This window comes from Halichoerus grypus, chromosome 5 (genome assembly GCF_964656455.1).
Source record: "Halichoerus grypus chromosome 5, mHalGry1.hap1.1, whole genome shotgun sequence".
Taxonomy (NCBI): domain Eukaryota; kingdom Metazoa; phylum Chordata; class Mammalia; order Carnivora; family Phocidae; genus Halichoerus; species Halichoerus grypus.
The window spans coordinates 87,435,956-87,451,153 of NC_135716.1; the positions used below are offsets into that span (position 1 = coordinate 87,435,956).

The following is a 15,198-nucleotide window of genomic DNA, read 5'->3' on the forward strand; positions in this document are numbered from 1 at the left end:
AATCAAAACCACAATGAAATACCAGTTAGAATGGCAAAAATTAACAAGACAGGAAACAACAAATGTTGCTGAGGATGTGGAGAACAGGGAACCCTCTTACACTGTTGGTGGGAATGCAAGTTGGCACAGCCACTCAGGAAAACAGTATGGAGGTTCCTCAAGATTTTAAAAATGACCCAGCAATAGCACTACTAGGCATTTACCCCAAAGATACAGATGTAGTGAAAAGAATGGGCACATGCACCCCAATGTTCATAGCAGCAATGTCCACAACAGCCAAACTGGAAGGAGCTGATGAATGGATAAAGAAGATAGATACAATGGAATATTACTCAGCCATCAGAAAGGATGAATACCCAACTTTTGCATCAACATGGATGGGACTGGAGGAGATTGTGCTAAGTGAAATAAGTCAAGCAGAGAAAGTCAATTATCATATGGTTTCACTTATTTGTGGAACATAAGGAATAGCATGGAAGACATTAAGAGAAGGAAGGGAAAAATGAAGGGGGGGAATCAGAGATGAACCATGAGACACTATGGACTCTGGGAAACAAACTGAGGGTTTTAGAGGGGAGGGGGCTGGGGAGATTGGTTAACCCAGTGATGGGTGTTAAGGAGGGCACATATTGCATGGAGCACTGGGTGTTATACACAAACAATGAATCATGGAACACTACATCAGAAACTAATGATGTACTGTATGGTGACTAACATAACAATAAAAAAAAAAAGAAAGGAAGAAAAACATACACACACACACACAAAACACAATGAAATACAATGAAAGGAAACCAAAAATAAAAAATACATAACATATATATGAAAATTAAAATTAAAAAAGAATTGAAAAAAATAAGAAAGTAGCTGGAAAAAATAAAACTGAAATACTAAAGAATCATAAAAAAAATCCTTGAATGCTATATACTGTTTTCCCCAAGAACTGAAGTTTTGCAGTTCTCTGTGATCAGTAAACTTGGTACTAGCCAGTTATTCCTGGCCTTCTGGGGGAGAGGCCTGTTGTGCTGTTTTTCAGGTGTCCTTCCTCTGGTGGAATTGTACCTCACTTGCCAGGGGACTGGGCTCAGTGTTTAAGCAGCTCCAGATTGCACTATGTTTTGCCACAGGCTTTCAGCACTGATGGGGGGCGGGGATGAAAATGGCAGCACTCTGATCTCTAACTCCAGAGCTGAAAGTTTACACCCCCTACTCTTCAGTGAGCTCTCACAGAAAAGCAGTCAATCAGTCTTGTCTCCCTGGTTTCCAACCAACTCTGTGTTCAAGCAACCTGTGACCGAATATTTTTATCTCAGGCATGTGACCCAGTTTGAAGTCTCCAAACTTTATGGACTCCTGCAGCACAGACTGGTGCCTTTCCTCCCAGGGGAGGGAACAGGGTCTCACTGCACTTTTGCCTTTTGCTGGGCCCCTGCTTGGAGAACAGTTGCATGACCAAGATCGTGTAGCGGTTTGCAGTTTATGGCAACACTAAGCATAAACCTGGCACCTAGACTCACTTTTTCCAGCCAGTTTCCCTGCTCGGATGTCTGGGAACTCTGCCACACTCAGGTACTCCCATTCTTTTTATGACCCCAGGGATCCTGAGACCACCGTCTTACCTGGGATTCTGCCCTGCTTCACCATCCAATCACCTTTAAGCCAGGGATGTCCCCCACCATAGCAGACTTCTAAAAGTTCTGATTTTGTGTTCCACTACTTATAATATTTTGCAGTAGCCTCCTTAAGCTGGCTCCCTTCCCTTGATGTATCTTCCAATATATCACCCTTGATTCATGTCTCCACACCTCCTACCATCCAAAGAGTGGGTGCTTTTCTATTTGTAGAATTGTAGCATTTCTTTTCTCAGATCTCCAATTGATTTCACAGGTGTTCAGAATGATTTGATAACTATCTAGCTAAATTCCAGGGATCAGATGAACTTAGGATCCCCTACTCCTCCACCATCTTAACTCTTTCTCCTAATCATAATTATCTTTAAAAATGATATTCTGTTACCTGATAATGATATATTTATAAAGTGCCTTATAGTCTTCAAAGCTCATGCGTTCTTATATTTTATTCTAATAATTCAAGGCACATGAGTAAAAGGCAAGCACAACATTCATTAAAAATTCCAAATCTTAGGTCCTTGAGGAACTTAAAGTATTTAAATTTCAATAGAAAGTTGGTATTGAAGTTAAATATAATTTTAAAAATCTAAATGTAAACTGTGGAAAATAAGCCTAGAAGTCTTAAAAGAGGAAATTTTTTTTTTTTGCCTTGGCAATAAATGAAATGTTTTGTTGACCAACATTAAGGAATGTATTTCCTCAAAGGAAACAAAATGGGGAAAAACTAAATCAGGGTAACTGGTGTGATTGTGAAAACCCTTACAGCACATAAAGGAAACATCTACTCATATTTTATTTCAATAACACAAAGCAATGGTGAAAATTTTTAAATCTAATTTTCATGTAAATTGCTGATCTACTTAAAACACACACACACACATAATATCAGTACATGGGAAAATTTAAAAGAAAATCCAAATGATTTCACATGCTTGTGGCAAAGTTAATTCACCGCTATGGATTATATGGGCTATTTTTACCTGGTTCAGATTCCTATTGTACAGTTCCCTGTAATATAGGTGCCTGGGAACAGATGAAATAATCAGAGGTCATTGTATAGGCCAGGGCTTCCTCAACTTTAATGTGCATGTAAATCACCTGTATTTCCAACAAGATCCTCGGTGATGCCCAGGCTACTGATCGAAGGACTAAGCTTTAGTGCCAAGAGTCTAGGCTATTCCCACCTAACAATCAGAGCTGCTCTAACCTCTAACCGGTAGGTTAAAAGTCCTTTCTTAACAAATTTACCAAGAAAAAGTCTACATCTTGTCTCAAAAATTGATTCCAGCATTAACATTTCTTTTAGCCCTTTATACGTCACCTGTGCTTCTCCTAATGCAAAGGGGGAAGGGAAGACAAATTACTACCCTTTTTGGTATGCAAGAGCCTTCCAGCTATAAAATTCTTCAAGCTGTGAAATTCTCATTTCCTTTCAATATCTTCCAACAGTCTTGGTAGTGGGTAGTTTTCAATTCAAACCAATTTAGTTCCTCCATAAGGTCTATTATAGCCCTAAGCTAGGTATTATGAAGAAATCCAAAGGAGATAAAATTCTTGTCCTCCCCAAACTTATAATCTAATAGAAAGATAAACTGTAGTATGAGGCAGAAAGCTTTGTAACATTTTGTTTACTTTTAAAATGGTTATTTTTTTTTTTTAACTCATCTTTGGTCATACAACCTCTGCTTGAACAGCTACAGGAATAGGGCACTCATTACTTGATCCAATCCCCTCATTCCATTTTTATTTATTTATTTATTTTTAAATTTTATTATGTTATGTTAGTCACCATACAATACATCATTAGTTTTTGATGTGGTGATCCACGATCTATTGTTTTTGTATAACACCTTCCATTTTTTTTTAAAGATTTTCTTTATTTATTTGAGAGAGAGAGAGGCAAGCACAAGCAGGGGAAGAGAAGAGGGAGAGGAAGAAGCAGATTCCCTGCTAAGCAGCGAGCCCAAAGCAGAGCTCCATCCCAGGACCCCAAGATCATGACATGAGCTGAAGGCAGACTCTTAACCAACTAAGCCACCCAGGCACCCCTCCTCATTCCATTTTGAATATGAGCTCCCTGAGGTCATGATCTGGGTTTTCCAATTCTGTGCTAAAAACTAGTCTGGGGCTGGTATATAGTGTATAAATGTTTGATAAATGAAGAAGGGCCATAAAGAACATCTGTGGGAGTGGAGATAAAAAGTTTCCGTAAAGACTGAAACTAATATAACACTGTATGTTAAGTAACTGGAATTAAAATAAAAACTTAAAAAGCTTAAAAAAAAATTCTCTGGCAACTATATATTTTAATATTAAAAAAATCTATCCAATTTATTGATTTTATATGCCCAAAGTATAAAACTGATGCTCAAATAAAATCTAAATTTCAAAGGAATAAAAGAATAAAGACATGGCATTGCCATGGACCCTAAAGGAATGGGCATTTGAGGTAGTGAGAGCAGAGAAGCAAAAGTGTGGAGTTAGATTCCCAGAGTTGGTTCTTTTCTCCTGAATTACTCCAAGTTTTCTCCCTCTCACATTTGTCCCAAACCACACATCCCTTTAAAAACAGGAAGAGTAGACCTATAGATTTGTTTCATTAGAGCATGATTTAGGCTTTTGTGTCATATTTCCAAAACAAAGACCCAGACTAATTCACCTGTGAGGGCTCTCCCATCTCAAACAGCCTATGATGATGATGGAAAGATGCCTTTGTTCTTGTCACCAGTTCACTTTTGGAAACCTTTCTACCAAATTTGTAATTAGCCAGTCAAGGGCACCTCTAAGTGGGGTACTATGTTTTTCTATCCTTTTGTACATATTATAAATTCCATTACTATGCCTCTTATTTCATTCCTGTTGAGCACATACTATGTGTCAGGCACTCTTTGTGGATCACCCCCATAAATTCTCAAAGCAACTTTAAAGTATAAATATTATTAACCCCATTTTGCAGATAAGAGAATTGAGGCTTCAAAATGTTATCCCATAGTCTCAGTTGTGACCACTGAATAACCCTCCCTCCCACACTAATGTATGATTCAGGTAGCTGCTCACAACTCTGCTTACTTGATTCATTCCAAGCATTTCTTGGTAATTCACTTGGCATTTTGAATTGAAATCTCCTCACCTTTCTGCTTAATTGAGATGTGTAAATGTAAGTATAAAGATCTTACATGTATTATTTCTTTGTTTTTTAACCTCCAACTTCTTGTTTCACAAACTGAACTTAGACTAGATAAGCAAGCATTTTATAATAGAGATAGTAATGAGATTTCATCACTGGAGATGTTCAAGTGAAGGATACATTGCTATTTCTCCTGCAGAAAGGATTGATTCAGGTCTTAAGTGAAGATCATTCAAGTTGTTTCAATAGATCCTTTCAGCCCTGAGATTTTATTGTTCTACCAATGTCATTATACATCTGAAAATATGGCATGAATAAGACCATGAAAATTTCATACTTTATGTGGCTGGATCAATGCACTCTTTAATATTAACCTATCCTAAGGACATCCCCTTCTACCATTTATGGACATCTTCTAGGATGGTAAACATTTTACATGACTGAAAGCCTCCTCGGCTCCAATATCATGTTATATATACACATAATATATAAATTCCCTTATTTTATGTTATTTATCTTATTTAAAGTTTTCAAAATTTTTATTCTGAAACAATTACAGATATGTAAGAAATTGCAATGGAATGTACAGAGTATTGTGATTACATTTTTTAATGAAAAATATATGGGATTTTTAATGTTAGAAGTAGTACATGTTCTCTGAAAAATTTCACATAAGTCAAAAGTACATAAAAAGTAAATGAAGTATCTTCACCTTCATAAAGCACTCTGCTCAGTGCCACTGTTAACAGTTTGGTGTGCGTTCTTCCAGTCCTTTGTTAAATTGCATACATGATGACCAAATAAAAGAAACCAGCTTAACAAACAATCCCAGCTTCCTTTCCATCCCTGCATAGCCCTGTCTAGAAGCCCTATGATTGTAACAACAACCCCAAATATAATAGTAGCTCCTGTTTATGAGTGTACCAGGTTGTACTAGGCTGGGTATTTGTACACATGATCACAACAATCCTATATAGAAGGTATTTAGTAGGATTTGCAGGTGAGGAAACTGATACTTAAGGTTGCACAGCTACTTAAGCAAGCCTGGAATTTAACCCAGGTCTATCTAATTCTGAAGGCCATTATCTTTTCCACTCACGGTCTACAGAGAACGTTCCATGTAATGAAGAGAGAGAGAAAACCAAATAGGGAAAAATATCTGTATCTTTTTAATTTCTTGAGAATTCAGCCAAATCAGCATTAAAGAAACCAAAAAACCAAAAGTTAATGTTAACACCATTCAAACCAATTTCTTGGAATTCTGCATATAAAAAGAATCAAATTATTGACTACTATTCCACCAAATATCCCTCTCCCTGGGCAGTCCCAGCATGAGAGTGTGTGGTGTTCATCAGTCTGGGATTTCTCAGCATCAGTTCTGCCTCAAACATGGTATAGATCAACATCTCTTAAACATTGCATTTAGTCTTAGGTTTGAGAAGAAGGTGGCTCTATTGGGGTCTCATAGGAAATCACATCCTTCCCTTAACCTGTCCCATGGACAATATAAAGCCATTGTTAAAATTTGAGTTTCTTTTTATGAATATGACTGTCAGAATGGAAAAGGGCTGACCTTCACCAATCACCTCTCCAGGAGGGGCACATCAGGTCCTTGACCCTGTCATCATGAAGCCTGATACCCCCAATGGCATCTGATCCCCCTGCCTACTAAAGCTGAATGGAGAACCAAACCTTGAGACATAAAAGTCAGCTCACTAACAACCCAGACTGAAGTCAGTAGAACAGGAAAAATACAAAATCCAGCACTTTAGTCAGGTCCACAGAAAAAGAAGAGATCAAGAAGAGACATTTCAGCTGAATTTGGGAGGACATTTAGGTCCAGCTGTTTGGATACAAACATCTTCCTGACCTGAGAAAAATAACAGCCAGTGGGGACATAAATGTGGCACCATGACCCCTTGGCCTGTGCTGATCTTTACATTCTCTTTTCCCATAACACCAGTGGTTCTAGTGGAAATCTTGTGGTGGCATTGGCTGTTTCCAACCAAACAGCAGCAATTCTGCTTCTTCCTTTCCCAGTCAGTAAATCCTCTCAAAGGCAAATGAATGAGAATGAGATTATATAGGAATAACCCTCAATCTATGAGATTTCTAACACAGGGACTATGGGGGAAGGAAATCATTCATAAACTTCAGGTTCTATTACAGTTAATAAATTGATTGCAGTATACCTCCTAAACATCAATTAGTTGCAACATAAGAATGTTCAGCTAGTGGGGGGGCCTGGGTGGCTCAGTGGGTTAAGTGACCAACTCTTGGTTTTGGCTCAGGTCATGATCTCAGGGTCCTGGGATGGAGCCTCACGCCAGGCTCCGAGCTCAGCAGGGAGTCTGCTTGTGATTCTCCCTCTCCATCCCCCTCTGCCCCTCCCTCCACTCATGCTCTCTCTCTCTCAAATAAATAAATAAAAATATTTTTTAAAAATGTCCAGCTAGTGAATAAATGTTTCCAAAAAGAAGTGTTATGCAAATTTAATTATATTAATTTAAACAAGTATTTTGTGTGTGCCTATTATCACATTATAATGCATCATATAAAAATGTCTCTATGCTTTCTCCCTGAAAATTATTCCTTTATGTCCTGTTTGTAAAAAGTAGAAGACTAACACATTGCATTCCATATTATTTACTGTAAACAAAATTTTAAATAATATTATTTCATGAAGGAAGTCAGGTACCCCTCAGGTTCTGGAGTAGATAGTTGTTAAAGTAATTCTACTCTGGTTCTTTATATTGTAGAAATTGACCTATGCATGGAAAAAATATTTAAAATATGTCATTACATAAATGCCATCAAAATGATAATGAAAAGATGCACAATATTTTGTAATATGTTCTTAAGAGGTAGATATAGCCTGACACAGGGCACAGTTTTCTCATTTGTGATGGTAAATAAACTACTTACCATTGACTCTCATAGAAAGCCTTTCTGGGGGCGCCTGGGTGGCTCAGTCAGTTGAACACCCTACTCTTGGTTTCAGCTGGGTTGTGATCTCAGGGTCATGGGATTGAACCCTGCTGGGTCAGGCTCCGTGCTCAGCATGGAGTTTGCTTCCCCTCTCCCTCTCCTTCTGCCCTCCTCCCACTTGATCTCTCTCTCTCTCTGATATAAATAAATAAATCTTTAAAAAGAAAGCCTTTCTGGCTTTGTTAGCAGGGCTTGCTGCTCTCTACTCTAGTTTCTGGAATGGAAATGATACTCTGGTAAAACAGACTGCTGACTGCCATGCCTCATGAGGAGGACGTGCCATTCCAGGAGATGCCTTGAGCATATTCATTGCCTAATGCAAGAGTCAAAAATTCTTTGATCTCTCAATGAATTCATTTTTCTAGAATGGACTTCTATAAATGCATGTGGACCAATCTTTTGAGAATACCCATGTAATCTCTAAGCAGCTGTTCTGGGATTCCTCAGAGTGCAAACACAACTCAAGGGCAACAGCCTGAATAGAAAGTATAGAAGTGATGAACAATTAATTCTCTCTTGGATTCATTAAAGTTGTGGCAATCATCTTTTCCTAATATGCAATGAGGAGTTCAGCTTTCTTTCTCTTTGGGGACATTGATGAGTAAAGTTCAGCACTAGATATTTTAGAAAGCTGGAGGTGGCAGAAGCCTATGAGATTGGCTTCTCTTCATTATCATCAGAAAGAAGAGAGGTTAAGTGTGGGTGTGAGTTTATTTGGTTGGATTCCATGCAGCATGGGGAGTTTCCCCCCTCAGACTTGGACTCCTCCATACTGTATGCTCTGCCAATACATGTGTATTGGAGCTATAGTACTAACAACCTACTCTTTTGGCACTAAGCTTCTCCTAGTTAGGGCTGCTCACCTGGATATGGTGCTTCATTTCTTCCCACCAACATCCTTACATCTTCATGTCCCCAGACTTCTGGTCCTGCCAATGCTCTGATCTGATGATGACATTATTGATATTGAGTTCTAAAGGAGAAAAAAGCAGAGTCATCAAACAGCTCTGTACGTCACAGTTGGGAAAAAGGTTGTAAGTTTGAAAATCTTGTAATATTTAACTTCACCAAAATTAGGATAAAAACATTAGATGGTGTCAAGAATTAAGTGTCTAAAGTTCAAACACTCCCTTAGCAACATGAATTTTTCCATATGTGAAAGAGAAGTACAGAAGTGGTGCTTATTAAAGACCTTAGAATCATTATCCACCAGGGAAATGCAAACCAAATCGCATTGATATAGTACTTCACACATACTAGGATGGGTGTACTAAAAAGAACATATAATAACATGTTGGTGAGGAGGTAGAGAAATTAGGATCCTCATATACTGCTCTTAGTAATGTAAAATGGTGCCACTGTTTTGAAAACAACTTGGCAGTTCTTCAAAATGTTGAACATAGAGTTATCATATGATCCAGCAATTCCACTCCTAGGTATAAATTCTATATAAATAAAAATATATGTTCACTAAAAACTGGTACATAAACGTTCATAGTGGCATTATTCATAACAGCCAAAATGTGGAAATAAACAAAATCTCTATTAAGTGATGAATGGATAAGTAAAATGTGGCATATCCATAAAATGGAAATCATTCAGCAGTAAGAAGGAATGAAATACCAATACATACTACAATATGGATGGGCCTTGAAAACACCCCAAGTGAGAAAAGCCAGACACACAAGGCACATACTATATGATTTTATTTATATGAAACATCCAGAATAGGGCTATCCATAGACACAGCAGATTAGTGGTTGTCTAGTGCTACTAAATGGGGCAAATATGGGGGATGATTTTTTTAATATGTGGGTACTGGGTATTTTTTGCAGGGGTGGTGGATTATGAAAATGTTCTCAGATATCAGTGGATTGGAGAACACAGGAAATTTGAGATCACAGTGTGTGAAATGCTTGACACGGGTGTAGCTATTGTCCTGGTGGATCAGAGTATTACAGTTGTCAGAAGATCCTATATAGAGAGCACTATTATAATTGCAGCTAGAAGGCTCATGTTTTTATTGTGTAAGAAATTTTCCAGAGTGAAAACTTTATCTAATTGCTGATCTCATTAGAGAACCCACATTCCCTAGCTAGCTTCCTCAGGGCACTCTTGACCTCCTTGTTTCTCAGGCTGTATATGATGGGGTTCAACATGGGGGTCATAACACAGAAGAACACAGAGACCAGGATGTCCACGTCTAGGGAGTAACCTTCTCTGGGTCTGTCATAATTGAAATTGGCCATTCCAAAGAAGACCACTACCACGGTAAGGTGGGATGCACAGGTAGAGAAGGCCTTGCTCCTACCCTGAGCAGAGGGAATCCTGAGAATGGCAGAGATGATGAGTATGTAGGACACTCCAGTAAACAGGCAAGGGCTCAGGCCAATGGTGGCACTGGCCACATGGAGCACAGATTCATTGAGAGAGGTGTCTGAGCAGGAGAGCTTCAGGAGCAGTGGAATGTCACAGAGAAAGTGGCTGATTTGGTTGGGCCCACAGAGAGTGAGTGTGGCTGCCAGCACCGTGTGTGTCACAGAATTCACCAGTCCACACAGCCAGGACCCAGTCACCAAAAAAACACAGACCTTCACACTCATGAAGACTGGATATTGAAGAGGGTGGCAAATGGCTACCAAGCGGTCATAAGCCATAGCAGCCAATAAGACACATTCAGTGCCAGCACATGTCACGAGGAAGAAAATCTGGGAAAGGCAGCCCTCATATGAGATGGTCTTCTTCTCTCGGAAGAAGTTCACCAGAATGACTGGGATGGTGGTGGATGTATAGCAGATGTCCAAGAAACTCAGGTTGCTGAGGAAATAATACATTGGAGTGTGGAGAGCAAGGCTGATTCTAGTGGCTGTTATTATGAGCATGTTCCCCAGGAGTGTTGTCAGGTAAATGATCAAGAAAACCAGGAAAAACAAACCCTGTAGTTTGGGGTGGTTGGAAAATCCCAAGAAGATGAATTCAGTGACATCTGTTTGATTGTTCATTTCAAATGGTGTCATAGCTACAAAAAATGAGAAAAATAAAAGCCATAATGAGAATGTACAAAGAGCACCCTAAATTGGCATGTTAACTTGCAAGGTCATATCAAATAAGTTGGATATAGAATGGTCTGGACTGTGGATGGTGGAGTTCAGGAAAGTCTTCAGAGAGATCACAACTTTTCACTCAACAAATCCAGCCAGCTCAGGCCCAGGGACCTTCCATGGGTTTACATAACTGCTGGTGGGTGAAAATAAATGTTGGTTAAACCCAACAATAAACCATTAACTTCGTTAGAGTGAACTCATGTAGCTTAGTCTTATTGTCTTAGTGATATCTACCTATCATCGCCCTTTCTGGTAAGCATCTCATTTTTTTCTTTCATTTTTTTCTGAGAAATAAAGTTTCATTGCAAAAAAATATTTTTTTAAAGATTTTATTTATTTATTAGACAGAGAGAGACACAGCAAGAGAGGGAACACATGCAGGGGGAGTGGGAGAGGGAGAAGCAGGCTTCCTGCTGAGCAGGGAGCCTGACGCGGGGCTCGATCCCAGGACCCTGAGATCATGATCTGAACCAAAGGCAGACGCTTAATGACTGAGCCACCCAGGAGCCCCACAAAAATTTTTTAAATGTAGAAAGATGGGGTGCCTGGGGTGGCTCAGTCTTTAATCATCTGCCTCCCAGGGTCCTGGGATTGAACTCTGCATTGGTCTCCTTGCTCAGTTGGGAGCCTGCTTCTCCCTCTCTCTCTGCCTGCTGCTCCCCATGCTTGTGTTCTTTCTCTCTCTGTCAAATGAATAAATAAAATCTTAAAAAAATAAATGTATAAAGATATAAATAAGAATTCAATCACCTGCAGAATCAGAGCCAGTGCTACCTTTTGGTGTTCACAATTGTAGTGGTGGGTTTTGTTTTGTTTTTTTTGCAGTTATGTAAATCTTGATCTCTATTTATTGCTTTAAAATATTAAGAGCACTTGTCATGATAAGCCCTGGATGATGTATGGAATTGTTGAATCACTATATTTTATACCTGAAACTAATAGCACTATGTTAATGATACCGGAATTAAAATAAAATATTAGGAGCAAAGTTTTCAAAATTAGCAAGGAAGAAGTAAACTATCTCTATTCACAGATGACATGATCATATATATATATATATATATATATATATATATATATAATACCAAAGAATCCACAAGAACATTATTAGAGCTCATAAACAAAGTCAGCAAAGTTGCACACACAAAAATCAGTTATATTTCCATACATTATCAATGAACAATCCAAAAAAGAAGTTAAAAAAGCAATTCCATTTACAATAATATCTAAAAGGGGGGGCAGAGCAAGACGGCAGAGGAGTAGGAGACCTGGATTTCGTCTGGTCCCAGGAATTCAGCTGGATAGGGATCAAACCATTCTAAACACCTACAAACTCAATAGGAGATTGAAGAAAAGAATAGCAGCAACTCTCTGAACAGAAAAGCGACCACTTTCTGGAAGGTAGGACATGCAGAGAAGTGAATCCGAGGCGATATTCAGGAGGATAGACGGCGGGGGAGGGGGCCTCCATAGACCGCTTCTGGCAAGTGATAGAGCAGCGGAGCACAAAATCAGAACTTTTAGAAGTCTGCTCCGCTGAGGGACGTCACTCCGGTGGCTAAGCAGGGGGTGGAACCCTCGCGGGACAGTGTGGTCTCAGGGCCGTCGGGGTCACAGGAAGACCGGGGGTGCCTGAGTGCAGCAGAGCTCCCAGGGATTGGATCGGGGAAGCCGGCTGCAGAGACGGAGCCAAGGAGTGGGCTCTCAGTTCGGGTTGCCATAAACCGTGATCCTCGGCACAGTCAGGCCACTGCTCTTCCAGCAGGGACCCAACAAGCAGCAGATCAGGGGGACTCCCCTTCCTCCCCCAGGAGGAGCGGCTAGGGAGCACACCACAGGGATCTGCTGGGTTTGGAGGCTCCACACGGGGTCCTGCGCCAGAGACAGAAACACTCAGTCACAGGCCAGGTAAGCGCAGAGTGTGGCAGGAGGCCGGGGAGACGGGAGTGATTGACTGCTTTTCTCTGGGGGCACACTGAGGAGCGGGGCCCCAAGTTCTCGGCTCCTCCATGGAGGAGATTGGGAGGCTGCCATTTTCACTCTCGTCCTCCAAAGCTGCACGGAAAGCTTGCAGGGAACAAAAGCTCCTGAGAGCAAACCCGAGCAGATTACTTAGCCCGGACCTGGCAAGGGCGGGCTAATTCCGCCTCCAGCAAAGACATTTGGGAACCACAGCAACAGGCCCCTCCCCCAGAAGATCAGCAAGAACAGCCAGCCAAGACCAAGTTTACCGATCAATGAGAACGGCAGAACTCCAGAGCTAGGGGAATACTGCACATAGAATCCATGGCTTTTTTACCATGATTCTTTAGTCTTTCAAAGTTAATTTTTTTTAACTGTCTTTTCTTTTTTTTTGAATTTTTCTTTTTCCCTTTTTCAACCAACATCTTATCAATCCCTTTTTTTAAAAAGAACATTTTTATTTTTCATTTTTAGAGTCATATTCTATCCCTTCATAGTAGTTACCCTTATTTTTGGCATATATATATAAGTTGTTCTCTCTTTAAAATTTTAAGATACAGTTTCTTCTAACAGATCAAAATATACCATAAATCTCTAGTGTATGGCTTTGTTCTAGTCTCCTGCCTGATCACATTCTCTCCCTTTTTTTTTTTAAATCCTCTTCTTTCTATTTTCAAACAACTTCTTATCAATTCCTTTTATAAAATTTTTTATAATTTTCATCTTTACACTCATATTCCATCCCTTCATCATATCAACCCTTATTTTTGTACATATATAAGTTTTTCTTCTTTAAAATTTTAGGAGGCACTTTCTTCTAACAGACCAAAATACACCCAAAATCTAGTGTGTGGCACTGATCTATGCACCAGCCTGATCATATTTGATCATATTCTGTTTTTTGTTTTGTTTTGTTCTGTTTTTGTTTGTTTTTATCTTTTTCTTTTTCTTTTTTCTTTCTTTCCCTTTCTTTTCCACTGGCTTCAGGTCTTTTCTGATTTGTTTAGAGTATATTTTCTGGGGACGTTGTAACCCTGTTAGCATTTTTTTCTCTCATTCATCTATTCTCCTCTGGACAAAATGACAAGATGGAAAAAAACACCTCAACAAAAAGAACAAGAGGTAGTTCCGACTGCCAGGGTCCTACTCAATACGGACATTAGTACGATGTCAGATCTAGAGTTCAGAATCATCACTTTAAAGATACTAGCTGGGCTTGAAAAAAGCATGGAAGTTATTAGAGAAACTCTTTCTGGAGAAATAAAAGAACTAAAATCTAACCAAGTCGAAATCAAAAAGGCTATTAATGAGGTGCAATAAAAAATGGGGGCACTAACTGCTAGGATAAATGAGGCAGAAGAGAGAATCAGTGATATAGAAGACCAAATGATGGAAAATAAAGAAGCTGAGAAAAAGAGAGATAAACAACTACTGGATCATGAGGGCAGAATTCGAGAGATAAGCAATACCATAAGACGAAACAACATTAGAATAATTGGGGTCCAGAAGAAGAAGAAAGAGAGAGAGAGGCAGAAGGTAGATTGGAGCAAATTATAGCAGAGAACTTCCCTAATTTGGGGAAAGAAACAGACATCAAAATACAGGAGGCACAGAGAGCCCCTCGCAAAATCAATAAAAATAGGTCAACACCCCGACATCTAATAGTAAAACTCTGAGTACAAGTCTCAGAGACAAAGAGAAAATCCTGAAAGCAACTCAGGAGAAGAGATATGTAACCTACAATGGTAGAAATATTAGATTGGCAACAGACCTATCCACAGAGACCTGGCAGGCCAGAAAGGACTGACATGATATATTCAGAGCACTAAATGAGAAAAATAGGCAGCCAAGAATACTAGATCCAGCTAGGCTGTCATTGAAAATAGAAGGAGAGATAAAAAGCTTCCAGGACAAAGAAAAACTAAAGGAATTTGCAAACACGAAACCAGCCCTACAAGAAATATTGAAAGGGGTCCTCTAAGCAAAGAGAGAGCCTAAAAGCAACATAGACCAGAAAGGAACACAGACAATATACAGTAACAGTCACCTGACAGGCAATACAATGGCACTAAATTCGTATCTTTCAATAGTTACCCTGAATGTAAATGGGCTCAATGCCCCAATCAAAAGACACAGGCTATCAGATTGGATTAAAAAACAAGACCCATCGATATGCTGTCTGCAAGAGACTCATTTTAGACCCAAAGACACCCCCAGATTGAAAGTGAGGGGGTGGAAAACCATTTACCATGCTAATGGACACCAAAAGAAAGCTGGGGTGGCAATCCTTATATCAGACAAATTAGATTTTAAACCAAAGACTGTAATAAGAGATGAGGAAGGACACTATATCCTACTTAAAGGGTCTATTCAACACGAAGATCTA

At 39.4% G+C, this 15,198-nt stretch overlaps 1 protein-coding gene across 1 annotated transcript; it reads right to left on the bottom strand.

Moving 5' to 3' along the window:
* Positions 1-9,803: 9,803 nt before the first annotated feature.
* On the bottom strand, positions 9,804-10,763 carry LOC118533534 (olfactory receptor 5V1-like). The gene has a single exon (XM_036088869.2). The coding sequence runs from the start codon at positions 10,761-10,763 to the stop codon at positions 9,804-9,806; it is 960 nt and encodes a 319-aa protein (XP_035944762.1).
* Between the last annotated feature and the right edge of the window lie 4,435 nt (positions 10,764-15,198).

Coding starts and splice junctions, on each gene's coding strand:
- LOC118533534 (XM_036088869.2), bottom strand. CDS start 10,763: ATGACACCATTTGAAATGAACAATCAAACAGATGTCACTGAATTCATC.